The sequence below is a fragment of the Macrotis lagotis genome, chromosome 3 (genome assembly GCF_037893015.1).
Source record: "Macrotis lagotis isolate mMagLag1 chromosome 3, bilby.v1.9.chrom.fasta, whole genome shotgun sequence".
NCBI lineage: Eukaryota > Metazoa > Chordata > Mammalia > Peramelemorphia > Peramelidae > Macrotis > Macrotis lagotis.
Window position 1 is genome coordinate 154,875,600 of NC_133660.1, and position 15,448 is coordinate 154,891,047.

General features: G+C 31.6%; 1 protein-coding gene across 7 annotated transcripts in view; it reads right to left on the bottom strand.

The window, feature by feature from the left end:
• Positions 1 to 15,448, bottom strand: part of ADGRL3 (adhesion G protein-coupled receptor L3) — a 966,635-nt gene that overhangs the window by 182,713 nt on the left and 768,474 nt on the right. For 5 of the 7 annotated variants that reach the window (XM_074229354.1, XM_074229350.1, XM_074229347.1 and 2 more), the window contains 2 exons: positions 8,779 to 8,964; positions 5,743 to 5,781 (listed from right to left, as the gene is read on the bottom strand). In XM_074229354.1, coding sequence (XP_074085455.1) covers positions 5,743 to 5,781; positions 8,779 to 8,964 — 225 coding nt within the window. The remainder of the gene's footprint in view (positions 1 to 5,742; positions 5,782 to 8,778; positions 8,965 to 15,448) is intronic. The other 2 variants (XM_074229353.1, XM_074229351.1) reach the window with 1 other exon arrangement.

Consider the following 15,448-nt stretch of genomic DNA (forward strand, 5'->3'; position numbering starts at 1 on the left):
GTTGCATCTTTCAAGGTAGCATCATGATTTTGATGGATAAATAGAAAATGTTGGAGGTGGTTTTGCTGGGCCAAATCTAGTACTTTTTGTTATTAATTCCCACATTAATAATGTCAAATTGGTCAAGTAGAAAGTCATGGGAACTATGAATAACAAAATATTAAAGTATAATAATATATTCTTTTCCATTATCCTGCACTCTTTAGCAAAGCATTAGAGTGAAGGCTAATGGAAGAGTACATAAATACATAAATAGTGAAAATATGTAGAAGAGAATATAAACCTGCAAGATGGTTAAGAAAGTTAAACCATATAATCTTGAAAATATTTATAGTTTTATATGTACAGAGGATAATTTAAAACAAAGTTTGCAATAGTATCACTATGACAGTATTCCTTTTCTGTCATACAGATCTACAATAGTAGAATCAACATACTTAAATTATAACATCACAATATCAAATATGTGAAATTGGAAATGACACTTAAGAAGAATAATTCAGAAAGAATATATGAATCACACTAAATATATACTAAAGAAATCCATGTTGAAGGTGACAGTTTTAACATTACTTATCATGGATTGTTTTTTTCAGATATGTCAGTGAAGGGAAGATTTCAAAAGGACATAAAAGATCACAAATACTTGTGAGTGAGTGAGAAAAGAATACATCAGTAACTTAAAAGCCCATGGGCTTTTTCATTTCTATAAAATTTGCATGAGAAAGGTCTATTTTTGAATCTAGGATATACTTTATCAAAATAAAAAAAAAAGCAAATGCAGGCTTTCATAGACAATTTCCTAAGGTGGACAAGACACAATTCACAGACACAATTGACTGAGAAGTTGAGAGAATATAAAATCCCATTGTGTCTAATGTTTGTTATAAAAAAAATGACAGAATGCTGGCTCAAAATCTCTCTTCAAATAAAGTATGTGTTCAGCATAGGAACATATTCTATTACAGATACAATTATAGGGGAAATTATTCTATGATCCTCTGAGTTCTAGCATCAAACAGCACAAAATAGGGAGACATATGCTAATATAATACATTCACTAGTATCATTTAGAAGATCATTTTGCAAAGTCCAAATAAAATAATTACCTGTTGATGGTAAAATTTTCTAAATGCTACTATACACAGATTACATCATTTTAAATCACTGAACTGAATAATACTATAAAGTAACTCAGAAGGCATTGATTTAAACTATCTAAACTGAACACAAAGTGACTGGAAAAAAAGTATGTTACCCAGATTAAGACAAATGGCAATGGACTGTTTATTAAATTAATCTATCAGTATATGTGTATACACATATACCCAAAGATATATATACATGCATATATATGTGTGTGTTCACATATTTAAATGCTATGTATATATTATAGTATTATGTATATATGACTGTATAAAGGGTATTATAGCATCATTTTCTTAGCAAGATTACATGGTTTCAGGTCAAAATGTCAGTCTGTGATGAATATAAATAATTATAAAATCATTAGTATTATAAGTAGAAGGGATATTATAAATTACTTAATCTGATGCATTTTTAAATTTTTTCTCTACACTCTTTTTTTGTCATTTCCCATGAGCATAATTATTCTCTTTAGTCAATTGACTCCCAGATACAGCTCTAGTCTTCCTTTTGGATTACATTTTCATATTACAAATGTCTTCTTGGTTATTTCAACCTAGATGTCCCGTAGTTATCTCAAACTCTTTAGCAGAGATTATTATTCTTCCCTCTAAACCAAACATAATCTCAAACATGTCTACTTCTGACATAAGTACTAGCATTCTTCTAGTCATCCAGATGATCTTTTTTGGTATTATTTTTGACTCCTAAATCACACTAATTCTTCACATTTAGTTACTACATCTGGTCATTTCTACCTTCATCCACAACATCTGTCATGTAAACATCTTTCTTTCCGCTCATAAAGTTATTATACTAGCTATCTTATTACTTCTTGCCTAAATTATGGATCTAGATTTCTAATTGTTCTTTCTGCTTGATTTCTTCTCAATCCAGTCCATTCTCCACATAGCCACCAAAGAGATTGTCCTAAAGCACATCTTTGACCATGTCTTCCTCCTTACTCCCCCCTACATCAGTGGCTCCCTATTAGCTTTGGGATGATTATTCTTCTGCATGGTATGCAAAGCTCTCTACAACCTGCCTTCTTCCTAACTTTTCAGTCCTGTTGCATATTTTTGCTCTTCATGCATCTTATGATCTTGCTAAAATGACCTTCCTGTCATTCTTCATAGTTAACACTTAATCTCCTGAATCCATGTGTTTTATACTGGCTGCCCTTCCCATATGTAATGAAATCTCTTCCTACCTCTGCAGCTTGGAATCCCTGTTTTTCTTCAAGACTCAGATCAAATATTACTTTTTTTATGTGGCCTTTCTTGATTCCTTTCAGCAGCTGGCTGTTGTACCTGTTGTCTGTATGCCTAAATACATACACACACATTATTTTATTTTTTAGGATGTATTATAGTCATTAAGGCAGGGACTGTTTTACTTTTTGTATTTGTTAGCCTAGTAACTACCATTAATGGCAGATGAGATCTATATTTAGCAAGAGTGAGGAATATCGGTTACATGAATGCTACACAAGTATCCAAGAAATACTAAAAAAACCTTGAGGAAGTCCGATATGGAAAACTGATGTAAACACATTGATAAGGAGTGTGTATGTTGAAGAGTACAAGAGGTACCAAGACTGATAAAATTATATCTGTTGTAAGTAGTTGAAAAAGGCTAGCTGCAGTATGTAGTATAGTGTATTCTTTACATTAAGAGTTTGGTAAAATTTTATTAGAATATTTTAAAATAGTTATGTATTAATCTAGTAGACTTTAAAATATTCAATTTTTAAATTAAAAAATCTTAGCTTTTTACTTATCTATATTTTAAAATACAAGAAAGGGGGGGAACCCTTCGCAAATAAGTCAGATTGGTATATATTTCCTTATTTTCCTTGAATGATTTAAAAATTCTCCCATGGGTCATTTGGCTTTAGTAGAATATATTTCCACATCCCTGTAACAAAAACATTCAATCATATGAGAAACCCATGAATTCCTAAGTACCTATTTCTCAGACCTACACAACAAAACATCCATTGCTGGTGAATCATCTTAGAGATAAAAGATTACTTTTCCATCAACATCATATACTTGCTTTTCCAATAGATTTAACAATATAATGTCCCTTTATATTCTCTTCTGTAAAAGTCCCTCTTCTAATAATGAGTCATAGCACAGGAAAGGTGTCCAAGGGATGCTAATAATATTTTATTATGTCAGATATCAATAATTTTTCTTCTTTGGAAATTGTTACCAAGCAGAACTATGTTTATCATTTTGAATAATGCCTATAATTACTGATTTGTTTTTCACTTCCATTTCTTTCCCTGAAACAGTGAAATTAACAAAAGTTAGATTGTAAATGCTGTCGTTCAGTGGATTTTCAGTCATGTTCTAATCTTTGTGACTTCATTTGGGGTTTTCTTGGCAAACATACTGGAGTGGTTGGTCATTTCCTTCTACAGATTATTTTATAAATGAAGGAAGTAAGGCATACAGGTTTAAGGTACTTGTTCAGGGTCATACAACTATTAAGTTTGAGGCCAGGTTTGAGCCTAGGAAGATGAGTTTTCCTGATCACAGACCATAAGAGTGACATAGTTTCAGTCAAAAAGCCTAGACAATTTACAAATTTGATATTGAATCTTGGAATATTGCATATGAGTGTCAAAAATAAAATTAAACTTCTACTGTCATTGCTTGTTACCACTTTATTAAAAAAAAGTAATAATTTTACATTTTAGTAAAAATAATTAGCACACATATATCCTATATCATATAATAAAGGTTTATTTCTTTTTTTAAATAAAAATTAATGTCATGCTTAGTTCGTACATTAGTTTAAGATGTGAAATACTTTGAACCAAAAATGATTTATAAAAATATTTTTATTGTTTTAAGGTGCATATTTCTGGTATTAATTCTATATATTTATGAAATCATATTCAATAAGTAACAAAACCCATTATTACATTTTAGTAAACATAGAATTTCCCTTTCACAAATATGATCTAGTAAATAGGATAAATCTTTATTCATAATTATAACACTAAGAAAGCAGCCATTGAAAAATGTTAATTTTCCATTAGAGATTCATGTTTGAATGACCGTGTACTTTAAAGACTTTAAATACTGAAAGAATAATTACTTAAAATATTTTCAATTCATATATCATAGAGGGTCAAACATATCAATGATAAATTCTACCAAAATTATTTTAATGTGGAAAAACTAAATGCCCTGTGAATTTCTTATAGACAATTTCCTATGATCAAAGTGTAGTGTTTTTCCCATTTCCTTAAGTTGGTCTGCAAATAAATACTTCAATATCTTATATATTTTCCCTTTTTATGGTTCATAAAATGTCCATATGTCAAACTTCCCTGTTGAAAGATCTGAACATTTAGAAAGGAATAAGAAAAAGAAAGTAAAGGAAGAGAAAGAGAGAGATCAAAAGAGAAATATTAAAATTAACATGTTAACTTTTTCTTTTCACAATAAAAAATAAAATAGGGCCACAGTGTAGAAGCAGAAGTATGTTAATATTCTATCAATACTGAATAAATTAGAATTGTTTTCTGCTCTTTACAGATGAAATTATATAGCACTAAGGGCCAAGCCAAAACATTAGAAGTTTGAAAAGATTGAAAGATCTGGAAGAAATTTAAATAAGACAAAAGAATGCTGCATTTGTGGGAATTATGAATTTCACCTTTCCTTAACACTGAGTGCAGTGAGATATATACAAAAATAACTACATGCACATATGAATAATGCACACACACACACACACACACACACACACACACACACAGAGTTCTAGTTTTTAGCCATGGCAAGTTCAATACTTTATGAGGAAGAGAAATAAGAAAGTTGACAAAAAAAAAAAAAGCTCAAGCTCTATCCAAATAAAATTCAGAATTGGGTTATAGTATCTTTGGTCTTGATCTGTATTTAATTAGACAGGCCCAATGGATAGAGCTCTGAACCTGGTAACAGGAAGACTTGATTTCAAGTATACCCTCAGAAATGTACTGGCTTTGTGATCTTAAGCAAATCACTTTACCTCTTCCTTTCTCGGGTACCTGATCTGTAAAAGGGGTATAATAATAGTAGCAACCTCCCAGGATTTATTGTGAGGATAAAATGAGCTAGTATTTTATGGAGTTCTTTGCAAATCTTAAAGGCACTATATAAATGAGTTATTATTATCTCTGTAATTACCTTCTCCTGTTGATTTTATCATGTGCCACCCCAATAAATACTAACCAATGAATATCTATTGAATGATTCATGATCCCATCCCCACCTTCCTGAAGATTTCAGGTCTTGGAGTAAGTACCCCAACTCACCTCACAGCATAGAAGGCAATCCTCCCATTCCTGATTGCATCTTCCTTTTATTCTGGATATCTCTGTTCTATAAAATACAGTCTTCCCCTTCCCTTCCCCCAAACCTGTTTATATCATGAATTTCTCTCATATACTTTATATTTCTACCCTTCATTAAAACCCAGGGTTTATTGGGTTGCAATATTTACATATTAACATATATTTTATCAGCTGCAAATAAACAATGCCAATGCCACAGACAATTTAACAATTTAATACATTTATAAAAACACTGAAAGTACCTGGACATAGGCTCTGCAAGAGCGCTCTCTTTTCTGAAGCTGATTCCATAAAGACAGCAGGTTAAACACAGAATAGAAAAAATAAGTTAGTGATAGAAGAAACCAAGAAAAATTTAAAAAAGAACACATCTACACAAAATTTACTTGTGAACTACTTTCTAGAAGAGTATGACAGCTAAGCAGCAGCAAAATATAGCAATGATTTAGCGAATGGTGGCCAAGAATCTTTTCAAAATGATTCAAACTGAAAACTAGACAGTGTCAAGCTATGTCAAGAAATCTTGCAACATATTAGTGGACTTAGTAAAATAAGTGCTTGTTATTAGACTGAAGTTATAAATTTCATCTCAGAGTTAGTTGTGAATTATAAATGAAGAAAAAGTAAAATAATTTATGTCACATGTCTAGAACCTATTTCTCAGATAGCTTGTGTTTTTTCTTATGGAATATGTATAGACAATTTGCATCCTAAACTATGAGCTCATACACACCATTCTGCATGAGAACTAGAGATACTGTGTGCACAGAAAATGAAAATTTTACAGAAGCAAGATGGATATCCAATTATGACAATGTCATCATGAGGACAAATACAAAGGGACAAGCAATTTCAGGTTGAAAGACTTGTGATTTCTTGATGTGACACTGTATTTATCATCCTTCCTTCTAATTCCTCCACCCAGAAGAGAAAATTGTATGCAGTTTTAGAAATTTTGTTTAATAAAAATCATATTTTGGGCATAGAGACTGATATTTTTCTGGACAGAAGATCAAAAATAACTATTTTTAATAAACCTTTGAATAATAAAATAAAAACATTTGATTTAGAAAAAATAGAGCAAGGAATTTTGTAAGTTACTTTTCTCCTCATCTATATCCCTAAGAAGTTCAAGTTATTGAAGGAGGAAATCATCAGGTCTTAAGAAGTAGCTGCTTTGATGCCTTTTGTGTTCTAAGCACTTCCCACTTTAATTCATGCATTCTAAACTGCTCATAGAGCAGTTGCTCCTCTAAAGAATGAGTGCAAGTAAATTACAGGGGCTGTCATTTGGATCAGTGACTCGAATCACTGTTTTGCAGGCCTCCCTCCCTTCATGTACTCTGGAATTTCAATGGCCAAATGCAATTGATTTGTACTGAGTTGACTTTGCAAGCCTAATAGGAAAGAATTGCTTAAAGGGGTGGTAAAGACCACAAGAAATAAGAGCAAGCCAGCAAGCATGTGAACAACCTCACGGACCCCAACTGTTTAGCTCATCATGCAAATTAATGTATGACAAACCACATCATACAACTGAAAAGAGCCAAATGAGAAACAAGGAGAGCATTAAAAAAAAAAAAGCTTCACAAATGAAAATTTGCCTGTTATGTCGTTATTTGATATTCAGAATAGGAAGCTGATTAGCTGGAGCCAGTTAGAATGTGACATTAATTGCCAGCTTTACCTGATATTGTCAGACATCAACATCATTTTAAATAAAGATAAGCGGTATTGCTGTAACAAGTCATGTTATGGATATGTAACATTAATATGAATGACTACTTCCAGTATACTATCATAAAAATTGTTGGCAGCAATATTCATTAAGTAGCATCAAGTCAACCTGGGCAATAACACATTAAATTTCCAGCATTCACAAGTTCCATGGATTTTTGTGAATTTATATACTATTAAAAAATAGCTATTAAAAAGAAAAACACAATAAAATAAAAAAGTTGCTCAATAGAGAATAACCTCTAATAATAGTTCATGTTAAATACATTAACAATATTTGTCTTCTGAGCCTGACTTTTCAACACAAACATGATTTGTCATAAAATTATCTGGTTGATCTGTGTGAGCAATTAATCTTTATTTCCCTCTATCTTGATGAGACCTTTCCTTCAATGTGACACTGAATAATAGTGAGTTGAAAAACCAATCTGCTTAACCATTTTTCATTCTAAAGGCGTATATTCATCTTTGGATATTCCAGACTGGAGACTTAAGTATGTCATTGCCAACTTCTTGTTTTCTTAAATAGCAACACAGTTCTTATCTTCCAGCAACTAAAATTTAATACTAATAATTTTTTCCTATACTTTCACCAGAAATTATGTTTGTTATTTCTTGAGATTATGTAGCTTCAAAAAATTCCATTGCTTCTTATACTTAGCATTTACCTGGTCATTTAAAATATCTGTACTCATAAACATAATTTGAACACTTTGCTTTTCAACCTAAAAATTTATTGAAATCCACTAGAGAGTGATCAAATAATAATAATAGCAACAACAACAGCAATAATACCATTAAAGCTAGATAGGCTTTTAAAATTTTCATCGATGCAAAATATTCATAAGCATTGCATATTAAAAATTAAAAACAATCAAAAGTTTCTTATGTCTCTTGAAAAAATTTCTTCAAAATTAAACTAAGATTTATATAGATATAACTTTCTATACACATACACACATACACACATATACACATATGTAGGTTTGGAAAATTATGCATTATTACATACATATATATATACACACATATGCACAAGCTTGAATAAATAATAATTTTCCAAACCTACATATGCCTAACTTCAAATTTAATTCTATCATTAATTCAGGGTTTTAGTGAGACTACTTTTTTCTTTGCTCTTCTCTCTTTTATTTCTACTTGTCTTTTGAAGGCTGCTCACCTGTTATTTTCAGTGTTCATTGGTTTTAATATTAGACATGAAAGAGAAGCAAGTGACTAAAACAAATAGTTGGTCTTAATTCTAAATTATCTATTCATATTCACTTTATCCTTCAGTTTCATGAAAAAAGAGTTATATCTTTAAAGCAGTATATAACAAAAGATTGCTTTCTTTTAAAGAAATTTTAATATTTCTTAACCAAAGAAAAAGAATATAATATCTATAAATCAAATCACTAAATCATACTGACAATAGTGGGCATATTTTGACTCCACTGGAAGAAGCAATTCATTTACCAAGTGGGAAAGACTCACTTGTTTTAACTTCATCTCATACCTCATTCTTTGTCTTCCCTGCTTACCTTGTTTAAACTACGAGCAGCACTGTCTTTTCCACCAGGAGTTAAGTTTCGGAGCTGAACATCCAACAAGCCTACCAGTTGATCCATTGCACGAACTGAGTAGGTGATATCCCCAGCATTCAACTGATTTCTGGTCTGCTCAGCAAGCTCCCTGGCGATGTTAGCAGCTGTCTCACCAGACTTTAACTACAGTTTTTAAAACAGGAGACAAAGGCAAGATATTTATTACCTGTGTCAGAATGTGATCTTCTCTAAAAGCCTCTTTCAATGACTTTTCCCAACTAAGAAATATAAATTAAAAATATTTATTCATCAGTAGTATATATTTGTGCTCCTATTCCTATCTTGATTTTGAATTATAAATCAAATATGAAAACCCCCAAATAACTCAATTTCTAGGTGTTCATATATTCTTATATATATATATATATACATAAATGTAAGTATATAAGCCATTTATAATCATGTAAAAATATATTATATGAATATATAAGTAATTATATCAATAAAAATGTAAATATATGTTTAATTTTTTTGTAGGGATGGAGGAGAAGGGGAATAAACTTATGATTTCATCCAAATAGGGAAACTCTTATTGTGAAGACTTCTTCAGTCAACATAAATCAGCATCTCATCTGCATTTTAAGATTAGATAGTCACCTAGGTCAATGATAGTTTAAAAGCTTGTCACCTGCTAGTGTCCTTTCCACAAGATAATAATTGTTGCCTTATTGTTGTTCAGTTAGTTCAATTGTTTCCAACTCCGTGACCTCTTTTGAGGTTTTCTTGACCTAAATACTGGAGTGGTTTGGCATTTCCTTCTCCAGCTTATTTTACAGATGAGAAAACTGAAAGAAATAGTTTAAATGACATGTCCATGGACACAGAGCTAGCAATTGTCTGAGGCCAGATTTGAATTTAGGAAGATGAGTTTTCTTGACTCCAGGTTCAGTACTCTATTTACTATGCCATCTAACTGCCCATGGCAATAATATGAAGCACTTTAAGTTTTGGGAAATGTTTTATATATTTTATTTCATTTTATCTATTCAACAATCCTGGGAGTTCAGTGAAATTTATTATTTTTTATTTTACAGATTAGGAAATTGGAGCAAACAGAAATTAAGTGACTTGACTAAAATCATATATCTAGTATTAATGGAGCTAGAGTGAAAAATCTAAGTCTTCTCTTAGTCCAGTGTTATTTCCATTAAATTACATTACCTCTTTGAGTGGATCCTTGGTACCTTATAGATAAAACAAGGTAATCTGACCAAAAGTTGGGGAAAAACCTGTGTACCATCTGGTGCTATTTATTGTCAAAAGCATAGGGGAAAGTCAATGGCTCTCCTGTGGTGCAGTGGTTGAAGGGGATTGATTAATACATTTGTAGATTTGGATAAAATTTGATCTTTATCATCTGAACTAGTGATCATATTGTTTAAGCCAAAGAATCTTTGAAATATTGGAGCATGGAGTTAGTTTAAATAGTTAAAGTCTAATGTAGTCATTTTAATTTTAGAGGTACCCAAAGTAGTCAAGTAGTTAAAGTATTCACCATATATCAAAGTTGCCAAGTATATGAATAATGTTCCATATTGACCTGGACAAGACAACTTCAAACCTAAATTCATAAAATTCAAAGTAGATATTGTTTTCCTTAATATGTAGCTCAAAAATATGAACTCAAGTATTGTTTTTCATTATATTTAAACATAGTTTCATAAAAAAGCAAAATAATTTGCAAAATAAAGAAATATAAAAAATCATTGGAAATTGTTACTGTTTAATTTTTGTATTGTATAATTTTGGACTGTTCCTCTGAAGTATTTATTATGAGCAACTGTCAGTTATCATAGAAAGGGAAATGATAGTAGAAGAAAAAAGCAAATAGTAACTCCTTTATGAAAAATTAAATATAATTGAGTAGTTATATTAAATAATAAAATTAATTATAAAATCAAAATATCTTTAATCAGCAAGACATGATTTTTTCTTTCTTTTTTAAATTTTAAATTTTTTTTTTCATTTTTTCAAGGCAATGGGGTTAAGTGGCTTGCCCAAGGCCACATGGCTAGGTAATTAATAAGTGTCTGAGGTCACATTTGAACTCAGGTCCTCCTGATTCTAGGGCTGGTGCTCTATCCTCTGAACCACCTAGCTGCTCCTAGACATGCCTTTTTCATAATGATACGAAGAAGAGTTGAAAAGCAGAGTGGCATACTGGATAAGCTAAGGAGTCAGGAGGACCTAGGTTCAAGTCTTGCCTTAATAGTTGTATGATTGTGGGTAAGTTTGTTACGTATCCTTTCATATTTCATAGGAGTTGAATATGATGCCTTCTAAGGTGTCTTCCATTTCTAGATCCTTGATGTTTTTAGCCAGAAATAAAACTCTGATAGCATAGATTCATCAATAACAAAATGTCTGGTTTTGTATGTGTTCAAAAATGTTTTTGATAGATTAATAGTCTCTGTCAAAACTACCTTGCATTAATTTTGTATATATTTAACATATACTTGTTTATGTATATATATCATCTCTAGAGAATTGTAAACTTCTTGAGGGAAGGATTTTCATTTTTGTAACATTTGTTATTAGAAACATGTCTGACATGTGTTTAATAATATTTGTTAATGAATTAGAATCTCAAAACACTTACAAACAATTTAGAAATTCAGTATTGCCAAATAAAAACATACTATGCATGCCTCAAAGAATTAGACTGCATCAAATTAGAAGGTACTTGAAATCAAAATCAGGAATTCATAGTTCTAGGCATTCATCAGTATTATCCCTCTGTGCCCTGAATATCCTAATTTGTAGAATAGTAATAAAAACAATTACCCTCACTATCCTAGAAGAAAATACAATAACATGAACTAGATGTGATATTATACATGAGATTATCAAGTAAAAAATACTCTGATACTTAAAAATGATTTTTTCTAACCTTCATATCAAGAACCAATCACTTTGTATAGATCAACAGTAAAAAAAAGAAGAAATGGATATTACATTAAAGAATGAAATATTGATGTCCAGGTAATTTTTTTAAATGACCTTATAAATAAACAAGATATCACATATATCTATAAATACATTCATATCTTGCTTAGCCTTGAGGCTAACGTCTGAATTTAGGAAACTAATAGGCCTGGACTAAATGATATAAAGTCTCTTCTAGTGTTAACATTCCAAAGTCTATGAAGCAAAGAAAAACAAGCAACAAGCATGTCACTTTCTCTTCATATTTCAATTCTGAAGAATGAATGCCAGCTTAAATTAAGGGTTCTGCTTTGATTAGGGGTGTTCTTGTATCAAAGTGATGACTGAATTTAGCTCCCTTGTATTGAAAATTAGATTTGTGAGGTACACATATAAGAGAGAGGTAGATAACAGGAATGTCTATATAAATCTTTCAACAAAAAACATCCTTTGAAGACTTTATTTCTAACTTCAATTACTCAAATCTGTTAAAATTATTTCTAAGAAAATGAAACAAGCTTTGAAAAAAATAGGGTTTTGTGAAGATTAGCAAATTACTGTCTGGTTTAAATAGTGGTGTCATAACTAGGTCTTGAATAAATAATCTTTTCAAAATAGTGGTAAAACCATAAGCTTTAGTTAAGCATACTAATTATGACAGAGATTGATATTATTTACATATTTAAGCCCCAACAGGAGCCAAAAACAATTTTCTTTGAAATAAGCTTTGACATTTCATGACATTTATTATATAAAAATCCTAATCTGGGTGCCAAAAGAATTCATTATGGAGTTATTCAAAGTACTTAAGTGCAGCACTGCCATTTCCTTGAAAGAATACTTCTATTTTACCATCAATCTCAGTCCAAGCTATTAAATCAAGAGCAAATGCTTTTGTTTCTTACAGTTGGGAGGGACTTATATGATTCCAAGTCTTTTCCTAGATTAATGCAATTTCCTCTTGAAAACTTTACTTGATGCCCCCAGATTGTCTTTTCATTCTTCTGAATTCTTATAACACTTTGTATCTATTGAAAGAACTTTGCATAGTGCATTATAATTATCCCTCCTATTATATTTTAAATATTATATCAAGGACCCTATTTTACTTATTTTTCTGCCTCCCTCAGCATGTGTTACAGTGTTATATTCATAGTAGATATTCAAAAAGTGTGTGCTAGATTGAAAGTAAATAATTTCCCCAAACATTAAACTTCACTGAATTCTGAATCTCCACAAAGTTAAATAAAAAAGGCGAATTTTAGGACAGAGTTCATTCTGTAGCTCCAGGTCAAATACTCCCCTCCCATTTTTTATGTAGCAATATGTTAACATCCTTTACAGCACTCATATTTCTTTCTCAAAAAATCCAGAAGTGACAGCATTATTTCAAAATTCATAAACATCATATGTGACATAGAAGGAACAGAGGTCATATGTTGTTGTACTTTACAGACAGAATGGATATATATTCTTTACAGATAATTAAAGTGTATTCTTTCTCTGAATTCAAGGTATGCACCAGAAAAATACATGTTGTTGTTGCTTGGAATTTTAAAAGAATTTTCTGGCTCCACATATAAATGAACTCAGTAGCCAAACATGTGGCCTAATTTGAAAGTCAGCTTACAACTAAATATCCTCATTAAAAAATGCCTACTCAGGCCAACAAGGTGGGGCAGTGGATAGATTACCTAACCTGAGTTCGAATCTGACCTCAGACACTTAATAATTACCTAGCTTTGTGACCCTGGGCAAGTCATTTAACACCATTGCCTTGCAACCCCCCCCCCCAAAAAAAACCACACACACACTTTAAAAATTACCAATAAAAAGTGCCTACCCTCAGACACCAATAAGTTACATAATAATGGAAGGGGTGAGATTTACACAAGTTCCCTTGAACATAATCATTAAAGGAAGTGAGAAGTCTGAATGGGGAGATGGAATGAAGGCAAAAGGAAACACAGCGAATTTTTGTGGTGGTGGTATACCACAAGTAAATGGGAAAAGCAGAGAGAAGTAGGACAGCCAAGACAAATTTGGAGGGTCTGTCACTGTCAGGAATCTCATTCTTTTAACCAGTTTACAAAAATAATGAATAGAAATTTTCATCTGTATTTATGCTTATATTGATACCTATAGATTAGGCTTCTAGATTTCAATCAAAAATTTTAGTTCAATTCAGCTGCTATTCTGACTCAAACTTTCAGCATAAGTATGACAGTATTTCACTGGACAAAGTAGCTGTAACATAAGTGAACCAGTAGGACAAGACTGGGTAAAGTACAAATTGTTTCTCCTACCTTTAAGGAAGATATAATCAAGTTAGAGGGAAGGGGAAGAATTTATACTTTAAAAAACAGGGAACTAAAAAGGCACCGTAACTGAACACAAATAACTGTGAACCTGGACTTGTCTTTTTCTCTTTATTTCTCATCTGCTAAATGAGATAACTGAACTATTTAATTATCTAAGGTTCTTGATTTAAAAATTCTATTTTTTTTAATTTTAGAAAGATTTTATTTATTTTGTTTTACAATTTTCCCATCTTGCTTCCCTCCCCCCACCTCCCACAGAAGGCAGTTTGCTAGTCTTTACATCATTCTCATAGTGTGCATTGATCTAAGTTGAATGTGATGAGAGAGAAATCATATCCTTAAGGAAGAAACATATAGTATGAGATATAGCAGAATTACATAATAAGACAACATTTTTTTAAAAATTAAAGGCAATGTCTTTGATCTTTGTTCAAACTCCACAATTCTTTCTCAGTATACAGATGGCATTCTCCATCGCAGATATCCCAAAATTGTGTCTGATTGTTGGCCTCTTGGTATGAGCAAGTCCATTAAGGTTGATCATCACTCCCATGTTGCTGTTACTGTGTGCAATGTTCTTCTGGTTCTGCTCATCTCACTCAGCATCAGTTCATGCAAATCCCTCCAGACTTGCCTGAATTCCCATCCCTCCTGGTTTCTAATAGAACAATAGTGTTCCATCACATACATATACCACAGTTTGCTAAACCATTCCACAATTGAAGGACATTCCCTCAGTTTCCATTTCTTTGCCCCCACAAATAGGGCTGTTATGAACATTTTTGTACAGGTGATGTTTTTAACCCTTTTTTTTCATAATCTCTTCAGGGTATAGCCCCAGTAGTGGTATTGCTGGATCAAAGGGTATACACATTTTTGTTGCCTTTTGGGCATTCCAAATTGCTCTCCAGAAATGCTGCATGAGTTCACAGCTCCACCAACAATATATTAGTGATCCAGATTTCCCACATCCCTTCCAACATTGTTCATTGTTCTTTCTGGTCATATTGGCCAGTTGGAGAGGTGTGAGGTGGTACCTCAGAGATGTTTTAATTTGCACTTTTCTAATAATTAGTGATATACAGCAATTTTTCATATGATTATGGATTGCTTGGATTTCCTCATTTGTAAATTGCATATCCCTTGACCATTTGTCAATTGAGGAATAGATTGTCTTTTTTTTAAATATGTTGACTCAGTTCTCTGTATATTTTAGAGATGGGTCCTTTGTAGGATACACTAGTCATAAAAATTGTTTCCCAATTTACTACATTTCTTTTGATCTTGGTTACAGTGGTTTTGTCTGTGCAAAAGCTTTTTAATTTAATGTAATCAAAATTATCTAGTTCATTTTTAATGTT